At 39.5% G+C, this 25,654-nt stretch overlaps 2 protein-coding genes across 12 annotated transcripts in view; one reads left to right on the top strand and one right to left on the bottom strand.

Moving 5' to 3' along the window:
* The first annotated feature begins 1,060 nt into the window (after positions 1 to 1,060).
* arhgef33 (Rho guanine nucleotide exchange factor 33) lies at positions 1,061 to 23,031 on the top strand. 3 transcript variants are annotated; one of them, XM_089012874.1, is made up of 17 exons: positions 1,061 to 1,229; positions 3,006 to 3,046; positions 4,096 to 4,254; positions 13,926 to 14,038; positions 14,125 to 14,258; positions 14,326 to 14,433; positions 15,956 to 16,082; positions 16,219 to 16,351; positions 16,615 to 16,722; positions 16,964 to 17,056; positions 17,146 to 17,294; positions 17,366 to 17,443; positions 18,566 to 18,753; positions 18,838 to 19,265; positions 19,335 to 19,505; positions 20,408 to 20,538; positions 20,635 to 23,031. In XM_089012874.1, exons 1-17 carry the CDS (start codon positions 1,169 to 1,171, stop codon positions 20,714 to 20,716), a joined length of 2,304 nt encoding a protein of 767 aa, XP_088869000.1. In that variant the 5' UTR covers positions 1,061 to 1,168; the 3' UTR covers positions 20,717 to 23,031. The 3 variants fall into 3 exon arrangements, with proteins under 3 accessions (XP_088869000.1, XP_088868999.1, XP_088868998.1); XM_089012873.1 differs by having other exon boundaries at positions 4,090 to 4,254; positions 14,128 to 14,258; XM_089012872.1 differs by having other exon boundaries at positions 4,090 to 4,254.
* map4k3b (mitogen-activated protein kinase kinase kinase kinase 3b) overlaps positions 21,916 to 25,654 on the bottom strand; it is a 40,142-nt gene continuing 36,403 nt past the window's right edge. For all 9 annotated transcript variants that reach the window (XM_089012870.1, XM_089012862.1, XM_089012863.1 and 6 more), the window contains one exon: positions 21,916 to 25,272. In XM_089012870.1, the coding sequence (XP_088868996.1) occupies positions 25,185 to 25,272 (88 nt within the window). In that variant the 3' untranslated portion in view covers positions 21,916 to 25,184. The remainder of the gene's footprint in view (positions 25,273 to 25,654) is intronic.

Here is a 25,654-nt window from a genome sequence, read left to right as displayed (position 1 = left end):
AAGGATCGAAGAAAGGAAAATGTAAGGTTTGCAAATAAACACGTGCAAAGAATGGATGACACAAAGGAAGAATGAGGGGATGTAAAAAGGAATTTAAGGAAAGACACGGGAGTCCGAGGTAGAATGAAAGGTCAGAGTCAAGGAAAGGAGGAACCAATAAAGGAAGGAAGGAGGAAATCGACAATTAAGGGGAAGGTAGAGTATTAAAAGTGGAGGGTAGTGAAGAAATAAAACTGGAAGGGAAGGAAGAACAGCACGGATAAAAGAAGGAAGGTTGTGGGTAAGAAAGGAAAGACCAAAAAAGGTAAGACAAAAGATAGAGTTGACAAAAATAAAAACAAAAGAGAGGACACAGATAATGAGTGAAGTGGGACAGGCTGAAAGGGAGGAAAGGTAAGAAGTTATGGAAAAGCTTCAATACTGTATTTTCAAGTCAATGTTGTGTTTACTTCCTCTTCCCCTCATGTCCCAGTACTTCGGTCCACGTGGTTCTCACCTGTCAGCGTGCTTCAATGCAGCAAACAATCACAAAGGATTTCAGTTGGTCTTATTCTTACTTTGACTGAACTGTAGGAGTTGAATTTGTACTTCTACCTTTACCGTGGTACCCTTTTCCAAATAAAAATGCATAAAAACAACCAACACAGCAAAATAAGTAAGCATTTTATATTTCCAGTAAATTTCTAAAAATGAAATCCTTTCCCAAACAGTTGAGATGTGATGTGTTTGTTAAACAAAACACCTAAAACATATTTTAAAATCCAGTTATTTCAATTAAATTGTTTTAGCTTCAATTCATTCATTCATTGAGCTCTTTCTGGAATTATTTAATCTAAACATACAGTTTACATGCAGTCCATGGAGCTCCATGGTTTTACCTTTTTGTCACATCTGATCTTTTGAGCAGCATTTGTGATTATTTTGCGATTTAGTGTCCACTGTGATGCTGCAACGTCTGCCTGTGCGGCCTCTGAGACAAACAAAGATCCATTTGTGTGCACAAGACAAATCACAGGACTCGCGTGCTGTTTGCAGGGGTGGGACGCTTAAGCAGGCCCTTCGATTTAAGCATTATCGCCATCAGCAACATCTTCTTCCACGTTCTTCTCATTCTTCACAGGAGGTGAATACATAAACAAAGAGTGGACTGCACTGGAAGGATTAAAATATGGAGGATAATCCACAAGAAGATCAGGATTACACGGAAGATGTGTCACCGCACAAAAAAGGTATGAAAAAAATGTGGGTGTGGGTGTCATTTTACTGCACTTACTTACTTACTTTTATCACTTTGCTGCTGTGAAATGTAAATTTCTCCACTGTGAGACTAATAAAGGCAAATCCAATCCAATTCACTCAGAACAGTAAAACATAAAGAAAGCACCCAAGTCTGTGATATGAACTACTAATATTACTGCCGTACTAAGAAGCCAAATGAGGGGTTAAATCTGCTCCATAGTACCTGCATATCACAAGTCTTTGACCAACACATCAACAGTTTGCAATCGTACTTGATTCTCTATTCCAATGTATTAATTTTGGAAATAGAACTTGGGATCAGTGTCTTAAAACTATCAGATGTAGACCGCTATCCAAAATATCTTGAAGAATGCCTTGAAAGCAAATACAAAAATTCAGCATTTGTTTTAATACGTGGGATGATACTTATGGTAGTTGTCAACCTTTCCTTCATGAATTACTTTTTGATGGTACTTCACCTCTTTTCATGCATGATAGAACACCCCACCATCTACCTATTAATGTTTTGACGCTAAATTCTTGCACAATAAAACACATTTAGGGCGTTGACTAATGTAATTATCAGGAATAAATAAAATTTGATCAACTTGTAATTCAAGAACAATATGTTATGTTATAAATCTCATCTCATCTCATTTATAACATCTCTGAGAGATGTTATAAATGTGTCATGTTTTGCAGATGTACAATGCCACGCAGACCAGTGGTATTTTTTGTTGTTTGTATGTTATATTACCAAAGAAGCTTTGGTGGGGTCCTAAATTATGTTATAAAATCCCAATTTTGACTTTAAAATGGTGAAACAATGAAAAGGCCAAATGTTCTGCTCTCGCAGCAGCGGCACGTGACTTTGGTACACAACAATAAACACATATACAATACATGGTTTTATTACTTGGGGAATGTGGGGTATTATGAGTCAGTTTGTCAACAATCACATTTTGACAATAGTCACACCTCCTTTTACAGTATATGGCGTGATCATTCTTGTAAATTGTTGGGATGTAACAAATTCGTTTTTATAGTATAATTGGCTCCTTGCACCCTTTAAGCAGCCATCCGGCATGTCAGAGTAGCAACACTGTGTCCTTTCTTGTGTGTCTATTCACATGACAGCAAAGTTACATTGCCGTGCCTTCAGGCCAGGCTGGTCTGTGTGTGTTGTCAATGCTGAGTGTGTATTGCACACAGCGCCGCTCACCTTTGACATTCATGGGAGAAATGGAGACCGTTGAGAAGAAAATGTCACATTGCGTGTTGCAGAAACGTGAATTGCGCATACATGGTACTTTTTTCCACTCGAGAATATGTTAGAATGATGTGGATAAGAATTGGATGTACTTGCAAGCATACATGGATAATGATATTGTGAAAGAGTTATAACTGCAACAGCAATACTAGAGTCATTAGCCGCTCTTTGGAGTTTAGCATTGTGTACAGCAGTAAGCTAGCTGGGTTAAGAATAAAAGTTTTTAATTCTCCTTTTAGTTGGACACTATCGACCAAATTTCCACCTGTGATGAAGTTCAGTTAAAGAATACTTTTCCAAGGCTCCACTGCATTAAAATATGATATTTTTATTGAGCTGAACGGAGGAGCTTCATTTGTCCAAGCCATAGCTCGGTCAAAAGTGCTTTGGTGCCATTAGGTACCTTTTCCATTTATTTATTTTCATTCATTTTGGGATTTTTTTTTTTGGGGGGGGGGGGGGGGGGGGGAACTCCATTGTGCTTTTATTTTTCCAGATAAAGAAGAAGACAAAAGTGTGCCGGATGCTGTAGCGCAGGTAAGAAGTCCCGCTCACTTTTCAGATGTAGTTCATGTTAAAATGTGTTTATTGCTGTCAACTCTCAACTAAAATTTTAATTAAAATAGACTTGTTTAACATGAAGACAATGTACTCAACCAAAAAAAACACATACTATTTAATTCAAATACTCAACCAAGCATCAGGAAGACTACAGGCCTCAGTTTCCGTGATGCTATCAACACGAACCCAAAAACAGTTTTGAAGTAGTTGTACACGAGTGAAAATCTACAACCATGAACACACTGTGTGCCAGTCAACACGACACCACCATTTTGACTTCACAGTGATCAGAAAACATCAAGTTTCTACCACATGTTCACATTTTTCAGGATAAGTGCATGGCAACGACACTGTCTCTTGCTTGTTCTCTCTGTCCTCCATCTTTCCATCTCTGCGTGCGGGTCATGTGAAAGGTATCAGGCGGGATGCATGTGTCTTATTTCTATTTCTTTTTAAACTCCACTCTCTATTTGGTTTACTCAAAGACAGTTTCAGGAATCCCTTTCAAAAGGTGAATCTTTTATAATATGGCAATATTTTCATTCATTCATTACTCGGACTGTTTTTTAATATTTATTTGAATGAAAATCCCAATTCTAAATTGGGATTAAAATAAGACTTCGATTTGAGCAATGGTGTCCACAATGTGACGTGCATACACTCACTGCCAATAACATGGCACTCTTAGGTGGTCAAAATGCCAGCCAACCATATAAAGACAAGATCTGTTTTTTTTTCTTCCATTTTTATTTTTGAAGGTGTGGTTGACAAAGGCGCTCAAGTTCGGACATTCGCCAAGACCCAAATTGCTTTCTGCGGGGATAGTTTTCGGAAAGCCCTCCCCCAAATCAGGAAAAGTAAAATAGTGAAAAGTATATCAACAATTGTGAAGGACATAGTTCTCAGACTTGTGTCATTTAATTTCAACCAACTATCTCTCACCTTTCCTAAACCTTTAAAATAATATCACTCATGCATCCATCCATCAAGTCAAAATCAATGATGTTTTAACTGCATAGCTGCAGGGCCAGGTGATGGAGTTGCGCGAGGGGCTCCGCGATTGCCTGATGGAATTGTGCGAGCTGCACAAGAAGGACCGGCGGCTGGAAGAGAGCCTGCTGGCCCATCGGAGCGATGTGGATGATAAGATTATGGGTCTGAAAAACACGCTCAACACTTTCAAGGTGCTTGACACACCACCAAATAAACAAACCCACTTCAAACAATGCATTCACCTGCACATGCACACACACGCGCACACACGCGCACACACACGCGCACACACACACACACACACACACACACACACACACACACACACACACACACACACACACACACACACACACACACACACACACACACACACATACACACTCTCAGAAAAACGACCATGTACAGTCAGATGTTTTTAGCCAAACAAAACGACCATGGAAAGTAGTGATGTGCCCGACTGTGCCGAGGCGTGCATCAAGTAAACCGGAAAAACTTGAGGCTTGGGTGATGCTTTTGGCCACGCCTGATGCCTTGGAGCGCGCAGACGCCACGCTCAATGCATAGAATCAGAAAGCCTTTAATTGTCCCACAATGGGGAAATTTGCAGTCCACAGCAGCAAAACGACCACGTATAGTATGCCGTTTTTAGCGGAAAAAAAACGACCACGTATAGTAAAACATTTTTCGCATTGAAAAATAACCATGTATAGTAGGGCATTATTAGCCAAACAAATGACCGTGTCTAGTAAGGCGTTTTTAGCGCAAAACAAAATGTGTGGTAAGGCGTTTTTCGCAAATAAAGACGACTATGTGTAGTAAGGCGTTTTAGTCGAAGAAAACGAGCATGTATAGTAAGGCGTTTTTAGCAGGGAAATAAACCATGTTTTGTAAGGCGTTTTTCGTATGGAAAAAAACAACCATGTGTACTAGGTGTTTTTAGCCCCAAAAAAAACTACCATGTATTGTAAGGCATTTTTAGCATGAAAAAAACGACCATGTAGTATGCTGTTTTTAGCCGAAAAAAAACGAGCATGTATAGTAAGGCGTTTTTAGCTGAAAAAACTACCATGTATAGTATGCACATTTTAGCCGAAAAAAACCGACCATGTATAGTATGCCATTTTGCCGGAAAAATCCAGCACAAGGCGTAAGGCGTATCGACGTTGGTTCAATCACCAAATGTGATTTCTGCATGATTTTTATTAAGAAACAACCATGTATAGTAAGCCGTTTTAACGTGACAAAAACGACCATATATAGTAAGACCTTTTTAGCACGAAAGAAAACAACTATGTATAGTAAGGAGTTTTTATTGCGGAAAAAAACTAACATGTACGGTAGATTATTTTTTGCACGGGTAGGCATGCAGCTCAGTGGTAGAGTGCTTGCTTTGCATGCTTGAAATCTTCGGTTCAAACCCCGACATCTCCAAATGTGATTTTCACAATTATGGGACTATTAAGTTTTTCTTATTCTTATTAAAAAGTAACCATGTATAAAGCGTTTTTAGCTGAAGAAAATACCTTATAAGACGACCATGTATAGTAAGGCGTTTTTAGCCGAAAAAAAAAGGACCATGTATAATAAGCCGTTTTTGACCGGAAAAAAACAACCATGTATAGTAAGCCGTTTTCAGCCGAAAAAAACGACCCTGTATAGTAAGGCGTTTTTAGCCGAAATAAAGGACCATGTATAATAAGGCGTTTTTGACTGGGGAAAAAATGACCATGTATAGTAAGGCATTTTTAGCCGAAAAAAAGGACCATGTATAATAAGGCGGTTTTGACCGGAAAAAAATAACCATGTATAGTAAGGCGTTTTTAGCCGAAAAAAAGGACCATGGCGTTTTTAACTAGAAAAAAAATCACAATGTCGAGTAAGGCGTTTTTAGCCGAAAAAAAAACAAGCATGTATAATAAGGCGTTATTGACCGGAAAAAAATGACCATGTATAGTAAGGCGTTTTTAGACGAAAAAAACGATCATGTATACACTCCACTGGGAGTGGGGGAAATAGGCCAGTCGTTAGTCAGGAATGTAGGAACAATCAGTGGGTCTACAGGGAGGGGTCCTCTGCTCCCCCCAACCTGAGAGTAGGGACCTATCATAGCTGTGTCTGGCGCCGCCATGTCTGGACATTAGGGATATATAAATAGGGCCGATACGACCAGTCAGACTTTAGTTCGCTGACGAAGCCTCTTGGATAGGATGCGAAACGTCCGAAACCTTCAAATTTGTACAGATGACGGCTAAAGAAACCTTCTCATCGATGGACCACTCCTGTACGACTGAGAGCTTACACAGACATGTATACTAAGGCGTTTTTGACTGGAAAAAAATGACCATGTATAGTAAGGCGTTTTAACACGAAAAAAAAACGACCATGTATAATAAGGCGTTTTTAGCCGAAAAAAAGGACCATGTATAATACGGCGTTTTTAGCCGAAAAAAAGGACCGTGTATAATAAGGCGTTTTTGATCGGAAAAAAATAACCATGTATAGTAAGGCGTTTTTAGCCGAAAAAAAGGACCATGTATAATAAGGCGTTTTTGACTGGAAAAAAAATGACCATGTATAGTAAGGCGTTTTAACACAACAAAACCGACCATGTATAATAAGGTGTTTTTAGCAGAAAAAAAACGACCGTGTATTGTAAGGTGTTTTTGGTGCGAAAATACGACATTGTATATAAAGGTGTTTTTAGCACGAAAAAAACGACCATGTATAATAAGGCATTTTTGACCGGAAAAAAATGACCATGTATAGTAAGGCGTTTTAACACGAAAAAAACGACCATGTATAGTAAGGCGTTTTAACATGAAAAAAATGACCATGTATAGTAAGGCGTTTTTAGCCAAAAAAAACGACCATGTATAATAAGGCGTTTTTGACCGGAAAAAAATGACCATGTATAGTAAGGCGTTTTAACACGAAAAAAATGACCATGTATAGTAAGGCGTTTTTAGCCAAAAAAAAGGACCATGTATAATAAGGCGTTTTTGACCGGAAAAAAATGACCATGTATAGTAAGGCGTTTTAACACGAAAAAAACGACCATGTATAGTAAGGCGTTTTAACACGAAAAAAAGGACCATGTATAATAAGGCGTTTTTGACCGGAAAAAAATGACCATGTATAGTAAGGCGTTTTAACACAAAAAAAAACGACCATGTATAATAAGGCGTTTTTTACCGGAAAAAAATGACCATGTATAGTAAGGCGTTTTAACACAAAAAAAAACGACCATGTATAATAAGGCGTTTTTAGCCGAAAAAAAGGACCGTGTATAATAAGGCGTTTTTGATCGGAAAAAAATAACCATGTATAGTAAGGCGTTTTTAGCCGAAAAAAAGGACCATGTATAATAAGGCGTTTTTGACTGGAAAAAAAATGACCATGTATAGTAAGGCGTTTTAACACAACAAAACCGACCATGTATAATAAGGTGTTTTTAGCAGAAAAAAAACGACCGTGTATTGTAAGGTGTTTTTGGTGCGAAAATACGACATTGTATATAAAGGTGTTTTTAGCACGAAAAAAACGACCATGTATAATAAGGCATTTTTGACCGGAAAAAAAATGACCATGTATAGTAAGGCGTTTTAACACGAAAAAAACGACCATGTATAGTAAGGCGTTTTAACATGAAAAAAATGACCATGTATAGTAAGGCGTTTTTAGCCAAAAAAAACGACCATGTATAATAAGGCGTTTTTGACCGGAAAAAAATGACCATGTATAGTAAGGCGTTTTAACACGAAAAAAACGACCATGTATAGTAAGGCGTTTTAACATGAAAAAAATGACCATGTATAGTAAGGCGTTTTTAGCCAAAAAAAAGGACCATGTATAATAAGGCGTTTTTGACCGGAAAAAAATGACCATGTATAGTAAGGCGTTTTAACACGAAAAAAACGACCATGTATAGTAAGGCGTTTTAACACGAAAAAAAGGACCATGTATAATAAGGCGTTTTTGACCGGAAAAAAATGACCATGTATAGTAAGGCGTTTTAACACAAAAAAAAACGACCATGTATAATAAGGCGTTTTTTACCGGAAAAAAATGACCATGTATAGTAAGGCGTTTTTAGCCGAAAAAAAGGACCGTGTATAATAAGGCGTTTTTGATCGGAAAAAAATAACCATGTATAGTAAGGCGTTTTTAGCCGAAAAAAAGGACCATGTATAATAAGGTGTTTTTGACTGGAAAAAAAATGACCATGTATAGTAAGGCGTTTTAACACAACAAAACCGACCATGTATAATAAGGTGTTTTTAGCAGAAAAAAAACGACCGTGTATTGTAAGGTGTTTTTGGTGCGAAAATACGACATTGTATATAAAGGTGTTTTTAGCACGAAAAAAACGACCATGTATAATAAGGCATTTTTGACCGGAAAAAAATGACCATGTATAGTAAGGCGTTTTAACACGAAAAAAACGACCATGTATAGTAAGGCGTTTTAACATGAAAAAAATGACCATGTATAGTAAGGCGTTTTTAGCCAAAAAAAACGACCATGTATAATAAGGCGTTTTTAGCCGAAAAAAACGACCATGTATAATAAGGCGTTTTTAGCCGAAAAAAACGACCATGTATAATAAGGCGTTTTTTACCGGAAAAAAATGACCATGTATGGTAAGGCGTTTTTAGCCGAAAAAAAGGACCGTGTATAATAAGGCGTTTTTGATCGGAAAAAACGTTCATGTATAATAAGGCGTTTTTGACTGGAAAAAAATGACCATGTATAGTAAGGCGTTTTAACACGAAAAAAAAACGACCATGTATAATAAGGCGTTTTTAGCCGAAAAAAAGGACCATGTATAATAAGGCGTTTTTGACTGAAAAAAAAATGACCATGTATACTAAGGCGTTTTAACACAACAAAACCGACCATAAGGTGTTTTTAGCAGAAAAAAAACGACCGTGTATTGTAAGGTGTTTTTGGTGCGAAAATACGACATTGTATATAAAGGTGTTTTTAGCACGAAAAAAACGACCATGTATAATAAGGCATTTTTGACCAGAAAAAAATGACCATGTATAGTAAGGCGTTTTAACACGAAAAAAACGACCATGTATAGTAAGGCGTTTTAACATGAAAAAAATGACCATGTATAGTAAGGCGTTTTTAGCCAAAAAAAACGACCATGTATAATAAGGCGTTTTTAGCCAAAAAAACGACCATGTATAATAAGGCGTTTTTAGCCGAAAAAAAACGACCATGTATAGTAAGGCGTTTTAACATGAAAAAAATGACCATGTATAGTAAGGCGTTTTTAGCCAAAAAAAACGACCATGTATAATAAGGCGTTTTTGACCGGAAAAAAATGACCATGTATAGTAAGGCGTTTTAACACGAAAAAAATGACCATGTATAGTAAGGCGTTTTTAGCCAAAAAAAAGGACCATGTATAATAAGGCGTTTTTGACCGGAAAAAAATGACCATGTATAGTAAGGCGTTTTAACACGAAAAAAACGACCATGTATAGTAAGGCGTTTTAACACGAAAAAAAGGACCATGTATAATAAGGCGTTTTTGACCGGAAAAAAATGACCATGTATAGTAAGGCGTTTTAACACAAAAAAAAACGACCATGTATAATAAGGCGTTTTTTACCGGAAAAAAATGACCGTGTATTGTAAGGTGTTTTTGGTGCGAAAATACGACATTGTATATAAAGGTGTTTTTAGCACGAAAAAAACGACCATATAATAAGGCATTTTTGACCAGAAAAAAATGACCATGTATAGTAAGGCGTTTTAACACGAAAAAAACGACCATGTATAGTAAGGCGTTTTAACATGAAAAAAATGACCATGTATAGTAAGGCGTTTTTAGCCAAAAAAAACGACCATGTATAATAAGGCGTTTTTAGCCAAAAAAACGACCATGTATAATAAGGCGTTTTTAGCCGAAAAAAAACGACCATGTATAATAAGGCGTTTTTTACCGGAAAAAAATGACCATGTATGGTAAGGCGTTTTTAGCCGAAAAAAAGGACCGTGTATAATAAGGCGTTTTTGATCGGAAAAAACGTTCATGTATAATAAGGCGTTTTTGACTGGAAAAAAATGACCATGTATAGTAAGGCGTTTTAACACGAAAAAAAAAACGACCATGTATAATAAGGCGTTTTTAGCCGAAAAAAAGGACCATGTATAATAAGGCGTTTTTGACTGAAAAAAAAATGACCATGTATACTAAGGCGTTTTAACACAACAAAACCGACCATAAGGTGTTTTTAGCAGAAAAAAAACGACCGTGTATTGTAAGGTGTTTTTGGTGCGAAAATACGACATTGTATATAAAGGTGTTTTTAGCACGAAAAAAACGACCATGTATAATAAGGCATTTTTGACCGGAAAAAAATGACCATGTATAGTAAGGCGTTTTAACACGAAAAAAACGACCATGTATAGTAAGGCGTTTTAACATGAAAAAAATGACCATGTATAGTAAGGCGTTTTTAGCCAAAAAAACGACCATGTATAATAAGGCGTTTTTAGCCGAAAAAAACGACCATGTATAATAAGGCGTTTTTAGCCGAAAAAAAACGACCATGTATAATAAGGCGTTTTTTACCGGAAAAAAATGACCATGTATGGTAAGGCGTTTTTAGCCGAAAAAAAGGACCGTGTATAATAAGGCGTTTTTGATCGGAAAAAACGTTCATGTATAATAAGGCGTTTTAACACGAAAAAAAAACGACCATGTATAATAAGGCGTTTTTAGCCGAAAAAAAGGACCATGTATAATAAGGCGTTTTTGACTGAAAAAAAAAATGACCATGTATACTAAGGCGTTTTAACACAACAAAACCGACCATAAGGTGTTTTTAGCAGAAAAAAAACGACCGTGTATTGTAAGGTGTTTTTGGTGCGAAAATACGACATTGTATATAAAGGTGTTTTTAGCACGAAAAAAACGACCATGTATAATAAGGCGTTTTTAGCCGATAAATACGACCATGGCTAAGGCTTTTTTAGCAAAAAAAAAATAAAAATAAAAAATAATCATGTATAGTAAAGCATTTGAGCCGGAAAAAAACAACCATGTATCATAAGGCTTTTTTTGCCCGAAATAAACGACCATCTGTAGTAGATTATTTTTCTAGCCAGTCGGTAATGTAGCTCAATGGTATAGTGCTTGATCTGTATGTATGACGTCCCAGGTTCAAACCCCGACAACTGCCAATGTGATTTTGGCAAACAAAAGTGTTTTTAGCACGAAAAAAAAAAAACTATGGAGATTAAGGAGTTTTTAGTGCGGAAAAAAACTAACATGTACGGTAGATTATTTTTTTTCCTGGGTAGGCATGCAGCTCAGTGGTAGAGTGCTTGCTTTGCATGCTTGAAATCTTCGGTTCAAACCCAGACATCGCCAAATGTCATTTTCGCAATTTTCACAATTATGGAACTATTAAGTTTTTCTTAGTCTTATTAAAAAGCAACCATGTATAAAGTGTTTTTACCTGAAGAAAATACCTTATAAGGCGTTTATAGTCCGAAAAAAACAACAATGTATGGTAAAGCGTTTATAGCTGGGAAAAAAAACAACCTTGTATAGCAAGGCGTTTTAGATGGAAAAAAAACGACCATTTATATAGTAACAAAAACGACCATGTATAGCAAATGCGTTTTGAGCCGAAAAAGACGACCTTGTATAGTAAGCCGTTTAAAAAAAGACATCTAAGGCATTTAGAGTGTGAAAAAAAATGACAATGTGTAGGAAGGCTTTTTCAGCCCAAAAAAAATTACCATGTATAGCAAGGTGTTTCGAGCACAACAAAAACGACCATGTATAGTCAGGCGTTTTTAGCCGAAATAAAGGACCATGTATACTAAGGCATTTTTGACCGGAAAAAAAATGACCATGCATAGTAAGGCGTTTTTAGCCGAAAAAAAACGACCATGTATAATAAGGCGTTTTTGACCGGAAAAAAATGACCATGTATAGTAAGGCTTTATTAGCTGAAAAAAACTACCATGTATAGTAAGGTGTTTTTGACCGGAAAAAAAATGACCATGTATAGTAAGGCGTTTTAACACGAAAAAAAAACGACCATGTATAGTGAGGCATTTTTAGCCGAAAAAAACGACCATGTATAATAAGGCGTTTTTGACTGGAAAAAAATTACCATGTATAGTAAGGCGTTTTAACACAAAAAAAACGACCGTGTATAGTAAGGCTTTATTAGCTGAAAAAAAACTACCATGTATAACAAGGCGTTTTTGACTGGAAAAAAATGACCATGTATAGTAAGGCGTTTTAACACAAAAAAACGACCATGTATAGTAAGGCTTTATTAGCTGAAAAAAACTAAGGTTTTTTTGACCGGAAAAAAAATGACCATGAATAGTAAGGCATTTTTAGCTGAAAAAAACGACCATGTATAATAAGGCGTTTTTGACCGGAAAAAAATGACCATGTATATATAGTAAGGCGTTTTTAGCAAAAAAAAAGGACCATGTATAATAAGGCGTTTTTGACCGGAAAAAAATGACCATGTATATATAGTAAGGCGTTTTTAGCCGAAAAAAAGGACCATGTATAATAAGGTGTTTTTAGCCTAAAAAAACGACCATGTATAATAAGGCGTTTTTGACCGGTAAAAAATGACCATGTATAGTAAGGCGTTTTAACACAAAAAAAACGACCATGTATAGTAAGGCTTTATTAGCCGAAAAAAACTACCATGTATAATAAGGTGTTTTTGACCGGAAAAAAATGACCATGTATAGTAAGGCGTTTTAACACGATAAAAACGACCATGTATAGTAAGGCGTTTTTAGCCGATAAAAAAAGACCATTAATGATAAGGTGTTTTTTACCGTAAAAAAAACAACCATGTATAGTAAGACGTTTTAACACAACAAAAACGACCATGTACAATAAGGTGTTTTTAGCCGAAAAAAACCAACCATGTACAGTAAGGCGTTTTGAGACAAAAAAAACCCAACCATTTAGAGAAAGCCGTTTTTAGCCCCAAAAAAACGACCATGCATAATAAGCCGTTTTTGACCGGAAAAAAAATCGACCATGTATAGTTAGGCGTTTTTAGCCGAAAAAAAGGACCACGTAAACTAAGCCGATTTTAGCACAAATAAACAACCATGTATATAGTAAGGTGTTTTCAGTCGAAAAAGAACGACCATGTATAATAAGGTGTTTTTGACTGGAAAAAAATCACAATGTCGAGTAAGGCGTTTTTAGCCGGAAAAAAAAACCAAGCATGTATAATAAGGCGTTACTGACCGGAAAAAAACAACCACGTATAAGTCGTCTTAACACGACAAAAACGACCATAAGGCATTTTTAGCCCCCAAAAAAACCAACCATCTATACTAGTAAGGTGTTTTAGTCGAAAAAAAACGAGCATGTATAATAAGGCATTATTGACCGGAAAAAAACGACCATGTATAGTAAGGCGTGTTCACACAGCAATAACAACCATGTAAACTAAGGCGATTTTAGCAGGAAAAAATGTTTTACCGCAAAAAAAGGCATTTTTAGTTGAAAATAACGACCATGTATAGTCAGCATTTTTTACTGAAAAAAACCCCCCACAATACAGTACTGTATAGTAAGGTGTTCGTAGCTCGGAAAAAACAGCATAGAAAAGCATTTTTATTGAATAAACCCAACAATTTATATTAAGGTGTTTTTAGATGAAAAAAAGGACCATGTCATCAAGCTGTTTTCAATGAAAAAAAATGTATACATGTCAAACAGTGAGTGTTTTGAAGCCCAAAAAATGACCATGTAGATAGAGTTTTTAACAGCAGGAAAACTACCACCCCATTTCCCAACCAACCGATCCATCGAAAAACCTCTCCCGTTTTCCATTTGCAGGAGGAGCTCAGCACTGCGTATTTCCACATCCAGGACGTGTCCAACAGACAACAGGATCTGATCAAGCAGCAAGAGCAGTTGCAGCCGGAGACCCCCAATGCCGTCCCACATAGGTAGCCCTTCAACTGTTACGCTCAATAATATGACAGCAAAGTCAAGGACAGACTCATACATAGATTGTATCTGATTGGTCCAAAAGCAGGAAGAGCTCCAAGTCGGACGTGATGAGCACATTTGAGGACGAGTGCTTCTCGGGCCAATCAGATCTCAATATCATCCGGCGCTACTTTGGCGAGTCGCCGCAGTCGCAGAGGAGTGTCGCGTCTACGCAGAGTGAGCGGCTAAATAGCATTTTTGTGAAAAGGTGACATGAAATGAAATGCTCCGAAATGTGTTCTAGCATCCACTTCGGAGAAGCAGAGATGCTCTACATCCAGAAGTCCGGTTTGGGGGGATGGCAGGAACGGGAGAGAGGATGCAGAAATATCAGACAGTCTCAATGAAAACAGTGAGAAAACACAATGCGATAATGACATGGATGAGGATCGACACGGCCATGTTTTACTGACCATCCACAAAGTAACAAAAAAAAACACACACAATAGAAAGAGCTAAATTACCGTATTTTACAGGGTATAAGGCGCACCCAAAAGACTTGCTTTTCTTCAAAAGATGACCCTCCGCCTTATACGGAGTTCTGCGTCATATTGGGAAAACTTTTATATAGTTATATATTATTTTTGAAAATCTTTTTTCCATTGAAGGTGCACCTTATATTCTGAGCCGCCTTGTATATGGAAAAAGTTTAAAAATACACCATTTATTGGGGGTGTGCCTTATACTCCCATGCATACACCAGAAAATACGGTAATAGCAAAAACCACACGAAAAGGAAAACAGTTTCTAATTTCTTCAATGTAGATGGACAATTGTCCAAATTAATGAACGAAAAGACAGATGAAAAATAAGAATCAATAAAACAAAAGGCAAAATGAATAACTATAATAAATGAAATGCAATTACAGGAGCCGGGGACGGAATCGAACACTGCACTTTTGTAATGAGGCATATGTGTGGAGCATTCAACTACTGTGTTGCCTTTGTTGAAATTAGTAAAATCTAAATATATTGAATTAATAAACACGGATAAATATATAGGGTTGTGTCAGGAAGAGCATCCGACGTTAAAGCTTGGCCAAAACAAACCTGCGGATCAAACCTCTAAAGATGGAGGACACTGATTTGCTGTGGCGACCCCTTGAAGGGAAAAGCCGAAAGGAAAAGAAGAGGAGATTGAATTAATAAACACCTTAAAAAGAAGTTGGATTTAAAATGCCGGTGAAAAAAAATACATAAAATAAAACGGGGGAAAAAAGTAGATGCATTTCAAAATGGAGTGTCATTCACTACCAGTCCTGAATTTATTCAGGAATTGAAAATATGACGTGGAGCGCCAGTTCCGAATTTGTTCTGGTTTTTGTTTTTCTTGCTGGGACTGCCGATAAAGCGCCGGTCAGCCCTCTGGCAATGTTTTTCCCTTCCAGGAGGGGGTGGAATTTCACTTTTTTTCCATGTTACCGCTTTATTCCAGCTTCAGTTGTTAAAGTGCAAAATAAACCAATATGTATGTACTGTATTGCATTGTATTTTGGACAGCCATCCTCATTTCAAGCTCCTATAACTCCAGAACCATATAATTTAGGAATTAACCTTTTTTTCTGATGAAAGAAGAGAGTCTGAGGTTTCTTACGCTGCATTGAATGTTTATGTAGTACTAAAACTTAATATTCTGTGGGTCCTGCAATTTGAGTGACAATGACAAAAACTGGAGTGGCCACATTTTTGCACGTCTGGCAGTGAATGAGTTACATGAAATAAAAAAAATGGGATTGAAATAAAGTCAAAACAGGTCATAGTATTAAACAAAAAGAAAACAATGAATACAATAAAACAAAATAGTAAAATAAAGTCACAAAGAGAATGAGTGAGGTATGCTGGAATTTGTAAAAAAATGTCTTCTCTGCTTGCAGACATGAGGCAGAAGGCCGCCTTGGAGCTGCTGGAGTCGGAGAGGATCTACGTGTCCCACTTGTCTCTGCTGCTCAAGGCCAACATCTCCTTCAATGGCTCAGAAGTGCTTGCTACCAAGGAGAAACGGTGCGAAAAGAAAAGAAAAAAAAGATTTAGTGGGCACGTCACTTTGGACAAAAGTTCATCAGGCATAAAATGTAAACGTGAGGGAAGCGCAATTCCCAAAATGGCTGACGTGACGTCTTCTCTGGGCCCCCAACAGTCCGTTTCCCAGCTCGCTGAGGTTCCTGATCCAGCAACACTTGGACCTGCTGCACACCCTGCAAGATCGCGTTCTCACGCGGCAGTGGCAAGGCATCATGGGGGATATCTTCATGAGGCTCACCAGTAAAGAGGTAGCAGAACTGACTTGTTTTTTTGGGGGGGGAAATGAGGATGAAAGATAATTTTCAGGCCCACCATTACAAGCACGTCATTTGGCGGTCATGACGCCTCCATCTCCAATCAATCATAATCCTTGACTGGTTGAAAAAAAATGGCAGCACATTGGTGAAACAATCCTCCTCGTTAATTGTCTGAAAAACTAAGCAGTTGCCAATACTGTGCACCGAGTATGTGACTTGGACACCCCCTGACCCAACCTCCTTGACCGCCACAGAGTGACTTCCTGGACTTGTACGTGTCCTACCTGAAGGAGCTGCCCGACTGCTTGGCCGTGGTCACCGTGCTGGCCTCCGACGCGGCCAAATCTTCCACCTTCCTGGAGGTTAAAAACGCAACACAGGCCTCACAAGACGCAAGATTATTGGGACACACCCTTTCAGTCATACACACAGACGCTCCCCAATTTACGAACATTCGAGTTACGGACAACGGTCAATACGAACATTTTTGCGGGTACAGTATGCGGACGGAGATCATCTCTCTATCCATCTCCCCCCTTCTCTCTCTCTTCACCATCTCTCCCCCCCTATTTCTTCTCCCGCCGTCTTCCTTCTCTCTCCAAGAGCGGCATCCTGGGCGACGAGTCAAAACCCTCCCTGCACACGCTGCTCCTGCAACCGGTGCAGAGGATTCCGGAGTACTTGCTGCTGTTGCAGGTGCAATACAACACAAGAGCCAAAAACACACCAAATGCTTTTCTACGTCCATCTGTCCTGTGCACATATGCGTGTGGGGGCGTGTTTAGGCCTTGCTGAGGCAGACGGAGGCATCGCATCCGGACCACTACCTGCTGCTTGTGTGCATCCAGCAGTTCCGCGACTTCACCAGCCAGCAGGAGCACCTCCTCCAGCGCAACCGGGAGCTCCTGACGCACAACCGGCAGGAGGTCAAAAGGTCCCAACCGTCAGACTTGCAAAACACAGAGCCGTACGAAATACGGACCCTCGTGCGTCTGCCGGCGGCAGGTCGTCCGTGAAGCAGCTTGTGAGGACCGTGGAAGGCGGACTTCGGGGATCTCCTTACCTCCACAACAGCACTTTGCTGTAAGCGCCAGCATAGCATACAAAGACCAATCGAGCGCAAAAGCACACATATCAACTCGCAGCTAGCTCAAAACAAGCAACAACAAAGAGTAATAAATAAGTAATAGGTAAATAAATAAACAAATAGACAGATAGATACTTAAATAAATCGATAAATAAACATTAAATACATACAAATAAATGAACAACATTCCCAGCAAAATGTTCAAGAATCTTCTTCCCGATGCTAATATTGCAGTCATGCAAAAATAAATACGTAGGAAGCCAACTTCCAAATTTGATGGATTAAATGGACACAAATAAAAAAAGACATTTTCACCAAAATTATTTTTTTAGCCAATCTTTATTTGTCTCACATTGGAGGAGGAATTTGGTTTACATTTTTTCATTAAAAGTGATTATTACTTTTTTTCAATTTTTGTTTTATTTTTTTTTTTAGACATTTTGTCTGAAGACAGCAGCCAGTAACAAAAAAAAATCAAAATCAGAAAGCCTTTAACTGATTCACTGTCATTCCCAAATTTATTCGGGAATTGGAAATATAACATAGAGCGCCATTCCCGAATTCATTTTTCTTGCTGGGGTGCCGATAAAACGCTGGCCAGACCTCTGGCTATGTTTTTTTCCCTTCCACAAGGGGCAGCATTTCCCTTTTTTCCATGTTCACGCTTTGTTCCAGTTTCAGCTGTTGTTAAAGCCATCTACAGTATAAACCACGTATTGCATTGTAATTTGGACTGCCGCCCTCATTTCAGGCTCATATAACTGCAGATCCAAAAATTTAGGAATTAACTTTTTTTTCTCATGGAATCCCTGACACTTAAGTGGACACATTTTTGCACATCGTCTGGCAGTGAATGAGTTAAAAGTCCCACAGTCGGGAAATTTGAAAAATAAATAGATACATATATAAATAAATAATGTCATCGACCCTTTTACTTTACTTTTTATAGCATTCCCAAAAGGTCTAATACGTTCTGTCTCAGATGTGTTCCCGTGATGTTCCGCGTATACAGTCGTGGCAAAATGCGATTCCCCCCCCCCCCAAGTGTGTGAGTGTAAATAGACAGAAAAAGTCACCCCCCACCATCTTGTTCCTTGCGGGTCGTCCAACGTTTACAGCGAGCAAAGGTACCCGGTCAAACACAGCAAGCAGCGTCTCCCGGAGCAGATGCGGTCAGGCCATCGCTTCCACGAGCGGGATCGCGCACAGGAGCCTGAAGACGACGGCTACGATGGCGAGTGGGCGCCGTCGCCGCAGCCGCAGTACTACGGCCACGACTTGGACTTGCGCAAACACAAACCCACAGGTGACGGTCAAGCCGTCATCGTCCGTTACCTGTAAATGACTCCAAGCAAATCTGAGTGACCTCACCGAGCTTTTTGGCTTCCAGGTTTGGGCGGCATTCCCGAAAGCGACGTATCCAAGCGCTCTTTCCAGCATCATCCGCCTTCCCGAGGATCGGAATTCCGGCAGGTCCAGCCGGGCTCGGCTCTCGCCAACGCCTTGGAGGAGTTCCGTCTCCCCCCGGACCCCCCGCGGCTGCAATGTCTATACGAGGAGGAAAGGAACTCCCTCCGCCAGGCGTCGGCCTTCGATCGCTGCTCCTCGGCCTCTTCCGACTCGTCCATCGACATCGCCTTCGTCAAGTGCCCGAAAGGTCCCGCCACCCCGTCGCGCCACGGGCCGACCAGCCGCGACGCCTCGGGGAACGGCTACAACAAACTTCCGAATCGCGGCTGCGTCTCCCCGAACGAGGCTGCGCCGATGAGCTTCGCTCACCCGCCGCCGCTTCGGGCCAGCCAGCGCAAAAAAAGCAAGGTGAGACGATCACGTCACGCAAAATTCTCAGCGAGGCGTCCGCACGTGTCGTTTTGTTGTCTTGCGCAGTCGCTGAACGGCCTGCAGATGGACAGCGCGGCGATGGACGGCGGCCACGCCAAACTGGAGCGGCAGGGCAGCAGAGGGTGCGCCACGCCTTCTCGCAAGATCCACGGCTCGCCGGGGAGCAGGAAGGACGGCGACAAGCCGGGCGACGACTTTCGCGGGCTGCTCGCTTTGGTGGGGAAAGATAAACAGCCATGCCGCTTTTTTCTTAACCACAAATGAGGTGAAAAATGCGATCAGGATATTTGGATGATCACCGGGACATGAATGGAACGGTCACAAGTTTGCCGCATTTTATTTTACTTATTTTTTGCTTTCATTTCGGTCATGGTTAAATTCTGAAAGAGGTTGTATGTGTGTGTTTTTTGTTTCTCCTTCTCTCTCTGAGTTAAAAAGAGGCAAAAAATGCGGCTGGGAATCAACTCATGACGTTTGCTCATTTCCCTTGAAATTAATTTTGATACAGACAAACTGAAGAAGACCAGGATTTTTGAAACCCAATTTTCCTGAGAAATTGCACTAAAACAGACATTGAAAAAGAAAAAAATACATTAACTCATTCATTGTCCACTCCAGTGCCAGGGTTGTTGTCATTTTCACTCAAATTGCAGAACCCAAAGAAGATTGAGTTTTGGGACGACATAAACATTCAATGCGGCGTAAGAAAACTTAGTCTCTTCTTTCAATGGAAAAAAAAAGTTAATTCCCAAGTTATATGAGTCTGGAGTTATCTGAGCTTGAAATGGGGGCAGCTGTACAAAAGGCAAATGATGCCCCCTTGCGGAAGGGAAGGACATTGCCAGAGGTCCGACCAGTGCTTGTTCGGCGTAGCAAGAAAAACCAAAACCCGAACAAATCCGGGAATGGCGCTCCACGTCAAGATTTTCAATTCCCAAATACATTTGGTGTGAGTGGCAGTGAATGAGTTAAAAGGGTCCAAATATCTGCGGTAAATCAGAACGTCGCCCTGCTGAAATTTTCATCCGTTTCAACAAGAAGACAAAAGAACTTTTTATGAGATCTGTTTGAAGATTAAAACTTGAGATTGACGTCTTTGCGCTCACTTGTCTTGTCAGGACAACGGCGTGCAACCGTGGGGGGGTGAGGAGACCCCTGACCACCTTCACCACACACCCTTGAGCGAGCGCAGCCGCAAGCAGGAAAAGGGAGGCTTTAGGAGCTCCTTCAAGAAACTCTTTAAGAAGAAGTAAGAAAATCTTACTGATGCTGTGTTTTGTTTTGGGAGGATAAAAAGTCGGATGTCCCCGATGATGACTTGCTTTTGTTTTTTTTTTTTTGACAGGGGCGGCAACGATAAGAAGGAGAAGGCGGCGGAGAAAGGTCAAGAAAATCAACCAGCCGACATCAGAGGCACTGCGGTGTGAGCGCGTGAGGAACGGCATATGTACCACAATATGCTTTGAATAGCCACCGCACCAAACAAACAAAAAAAAAAATACTACATTTTACACTGCCGCAAAAGGTGTTGAAGTGCCACAAAATAGCGAAAAACAACTCGTTTTCATCCAAATATTCTACGCACTTGCACATACAGTAAAGTCTCGTTATATCGATATCGGTTATATCGATAGTACTGCTTATTACGATACCATTTCTATGAACGCAAGCAGAAAATTTACATGCCGCAGGATCGGATATATCGATAGTCCGGTTATATCGATATTTTTTCAGACTCCCGAGAATATCGATATAACGAGACTTTACTGTAATTCTTCAGGGAGTTTTGAATGGGAAGGCAAATCCGCCTAAGCGGGGAGATGATAAAGCAACGTGAAATTGTCAAGATTTTTGCAGAGGATTCAATAATATGATCGCTTCAGCTTCAATTTATTCAGATTATGCTGATTGAATCGTAGCCATGCAAACGTTTGTATTCCTGAGCTAGCGCTCCTGAAATTAATTAGGATGTCGAAATTAAGGCCAACTTTGTGTTGCTTTTGAAGTTACAAATAAGATGATGTATCATTTGATTACAAATAAATGTACAATTTATTTCCTCACGCGGCATTGAATTATTGATTCAGAGTAAGCTACGGCCAATCAAGATGGATTTTCTTTTCCTGATACCGGTGCCACTTTTAATATTGGGCAAAGCGAAATTTCGGTAAGTGATGAATGTGCGAATTCATTTTAAAATTCAATTCTGAAATGAATGACGAAAAATACCTTTCAGTCCCTTTTTAAACAGCAACTACAGAACGAACATTTAACTGTTGAACAAGTTTAGCGGTTGTTTCAGTTTACAACACAGAACCAAATCTGAAAAAAAATCTGATTTTTTGTTCAGGTGCGATTGCATGTCGTTATATTTGTCTCTGATTATAATGCAACAATAATAAAATCAGCAAAAGTTGAAAAAAAAAACATTTGTCGACCCCCTCCCCACTTTAAAAGCGCTAATATCGACCAATTACTCAGTTGGTCCCTAAATCTAACCAACAAAACGACCATTTGAAATGTTACAGCATTTCATCTTTTTTTTCCCTTTTAATATGTTAACCTCTCATCCTCATAAATCTTGTTACACTTCTCAAAACAAAATGGTAGGCAATTGTACAGTATGTAAAACAAACCCAATTTTATTTTACACTATATACATATCATAACGTGCGTATTGCAGCGTGGGGAAAAAAAACAACAAAAACAAAGACATCTGTGATGCAAGAAACAAATTAAAAGTGTCCTAATAGAACAGATGAAAGTCAGACTTTTAGTGTGTGTTTGTGTCAGTGTTCACATTAAATATGTTGGGTGGGAAGAGTAAAAAATATCGCGGCATTTGTTTCGTAACAGGAGATCAAATTAAAAACAAATTTCAGTGGAAATGTCACATTCATATTGTCAAATGTGACAAATCCACATCATCACAAGGGCAACTGAATCTAAATTGACACGGTGTGGGGTTCACATGAAATACATCAATTCCGCATTTTAACATCCACATGATCATTTGTTGGGGTGGGGTTAGAGGTGTCATGTTTAGAACAGTATAATTCAGTTCTCTTCTGGTGGACATTTCACAGCTTCCCAAAAATACAAACAACCTCAACCGCTCAAAAACATAAAACATTTTAAAGGCATGTATATAAGAATTTTCCAGAACGCTGCATTTTCGCAAACAATGCCCCCCCTTCAACCACTTGATCAACACCTCCCCAAAAATAGGAGGTACCCTCAAATGGCCCGTATTTATCTTTACTACGACTGGTTATGGCATACGTCAAGCTGGCGTCTAAATAAACAATGATTCAGTGAATGACTGATTCAAGTGAGGGAGTACCTTATATATTATTGTCGAGCAATATACACTTTATGACTTCCTTTATTTCAAGTTTAGAGGACAACTTTTATCATTTGTCCCCTTATCCAAAACTGGTCATTTCTGTAGCGGCCACTATAAGAGGAAATCCAGGATTTAGTAGATCGATAAAAGCTTCCATTTGTTACATTTAGCAAATGGGATTTTATGTAGTATATGTAAGATTTGAATTTGTTGAGGTTAAATCTGTCGACTTAAATTGAAATAAAATTACACAGATGACCAAAATAGAAATACTGTACTGCATGTACAATAGAAAACAAAGAAAAAACAATACGTTTGTTTTGCTTATATTTGACTATAGTTTGAGATCCATTCATCATGTTGAAATAAAAAAAATAATCATTAATAAAAAAAAAAGACAAACAAGCGCCATGTTTTTTTTTCTGTGGGCAAATAGCTTTCAGGGGGGTCTAATGTCAAAGGACACTTAATCTTGATGTTACCGATAGTTGCTAGTTTAAAGTTTAACCTGTCTTGCGAGTGATTCGATTCGTTTTGAGGAAACCAATGTTAATGCTAGCTCAGTGTGGGGCATGCTCCACCCCTGCTTGATTTCACTAAAATGAGCGTCGCTAGTGGTCAGTCAATAGCGTCTGAGGAACAGCGTGTAAAAATGCAACGGTCTCCCTTTTGAGCTGAGATCGTCTTTATCTTTGAGCAAGAAGAGTCATCAAAGAGGCACCAGAGAGAGATCCAAGAGAAAAAGTCAAGAAAGAGCCAGCGGATTTTTTTACACTTTTGGGTCAAGAATAGCCTCAGCATCGAGAAGCAATGCATTCAAAGGTCAGGCGGGGAGTGTTTAGTTGCTGCCATTTTCCAAAATAAGATTTTCTTCAAGAAATCTCAAGGGGAGTCATCCAAACCAAACATGAAAAAAAGTGGGGTGGAAGCCAGACTATGATGATCACGCCTGCCCAAACTGCAGAACCAAGATGATGATGGACAGCCCCATTTTGCAAAGGGAAATGATAACAACACACAAACGTCCTATCCCAGCGCAGCAAAATGGTGGCCGTTTTAGGTAAGAGACCTTTCCACCATTTTGTCCAGGTCAAGAAGACCAAAAGTGAAGAGAAATTTGTTGGTGACAGCAGCATATCCAGCATCGCTCGGCAACCGATGACAAGATAGAATTAAAATAAAATAAAATAAAAAATATTTCAAACGCAGGATGTTCATGGTAGGAAGGCAACATTGTGACTTGTGGAGGTTTGGCTGGTCAAGTGTATCAGCACTCGGCTGTAACGCCATGTGTGCATCCCGTCACTTGAGCAAGGCCCGAGTTAAAATCTTGGGGGAGGTTAAATTCCTGTTACGCTGTTGAGGAACATGGCGGAGAAAAAAAACGGCCAGAAAGCAAACGACACCACATGAACGTCATGTGGATTCAAAACGAGCATTGGGGAGGGCGGACGCTTGCAGAAAACAAAAGCAAGCTTGGTTTCGCGCTAGACTTGCTCATGGGGCCGTTAAAAAACTAAAAGGTAACTCCGCCCCCCCCCAAAAATGCAACATTGGGATCAAATCACACTGCTGAGAAGAGAAACTTTTGCTACAATGTCCATTTTTTGGTAGCAAACAGGGAATGTGTTCACATTATCCTTTTAGTTTGATCCCAATATGATCATGTGACCCCCTCCCCCAAAAAAACTTCAGTCATATTAAAACACGCAAAAAAAGGAGGGAAACCCGCCATTTGTGATGCTTGCTATTATACCCTTGCTATTATACATTTATAACACACGCACGCGTAATAACATCACATTTCTCTCACGCCTTTTTCTCTGTGCAAATGTGGTTCAACACCAGTGGTTCAAATAAAAAAAAACAATACGAACAAACATAAAAAGCCTTATGATCAGAACTGCATAAAAATGAAATATGTAAAAATACAAACAAGAAGTGTGGGTAGATGTAGGATGAACCAGTCGGCATAGCTTGAAAGGTCCAATTGTAATTTCTTTGTCACATCTCAGGAAACCAGGAAGAGAGTCGCCTACTTCCCCTCATCTGTCCGTCCGTCCGTCTGTCTGCTTGTTTATTTGTTTGTGCCGGGCAACTACGCACCACACGCCTAACTACACACGAGCAGTTTTAGTGTTCATATCTGTCCAAAAATACGACATTTATATGTACATCAATTAAATAGACATCAGTTAAGCACTTATGTGGCCGTTGTTGCTTCGGGGAGATGGCCGAAAGCCTGCTGGCGGATTAACATCATGCCACAATAAATAAAAGTGAGGGGAAGGGGGCTAGGATATGTGGGGGGGGGTCTGTGCAAGATGGCCGCAGTAGTAGCACAATGTGTACAACAAAGTAGTAGTGTGGAGGTTTGACCTCCCTGTTGGGCATCGTGAGCAGGATTGTGTTTTACAATGAAGTCATCTGCCCTCGAACGCACCGCGGCATCTCTCCGACACTGTGGAAAGGGGGCATCCCCCTTTGCTAGTTGCTAGGCTCTTAATGCGAAGGGTTTGGGGTTGTTAGCATGTGCGTGTGCGAGTGTGTCAGTAGCTGTTTTCGTGGCCCGCCAGGATGTAGAGGTTGCTGTGGGCTGTCGGGTTGTCGGTCGGCCGACTCTCCAGCACCACCACCCTGAAAAATGACAAATGTGCAAACAGGGGTTAGAATGGATTGCTGCATTCAAGGATTGAATTAAAAACAAACTTTATTTGTCCCAATTTACAGTAGCAAAGTTATGAAAAGAAAATGAATGAAAGTGGATGACTAAAAACTATGGGAGCCACTGTAAAGGCAGCCGATCTCTGTAAAGGCCTCATAAACATGTATTTGCAGACTGGCAATTAGATGATTTGCCTCACTGACCCATGGAAACTCCCCAAACAGTTTGAAAAAAACACCTGAGTTTGAATGTACATGGCTTAACTCATTCACTGCCATTTTATTTATTTGGGAATTGAAAATATGACGTCGAGCGCCATTCCCGAATTTGTTTGGCTTTTGTTTTTGTCATGCT

This window comes from Hippocampus bargibanti, linkage group LG13 (genome assembly GCF_051943395.1).
Source record: "Hippocampus bargibanti isolate YZ-2025 linkage group LG13, ASM5194339v1, whole genome shotgun sequence".
In the NCBI taxonomy this organism is placed as follows: domain Eukaryota; kingdom Metazoa; phylum Chordata; class Actinopteri; order Syngnathiformes; family Syngnathidae; genus Hippocampus; species Hippocampus bargibanti.
The sequence above is the reverse complement of the archived record's forward strand: the minus strand, read 5'-3'. Positions and strand labels throughout refer to the sequence as shown.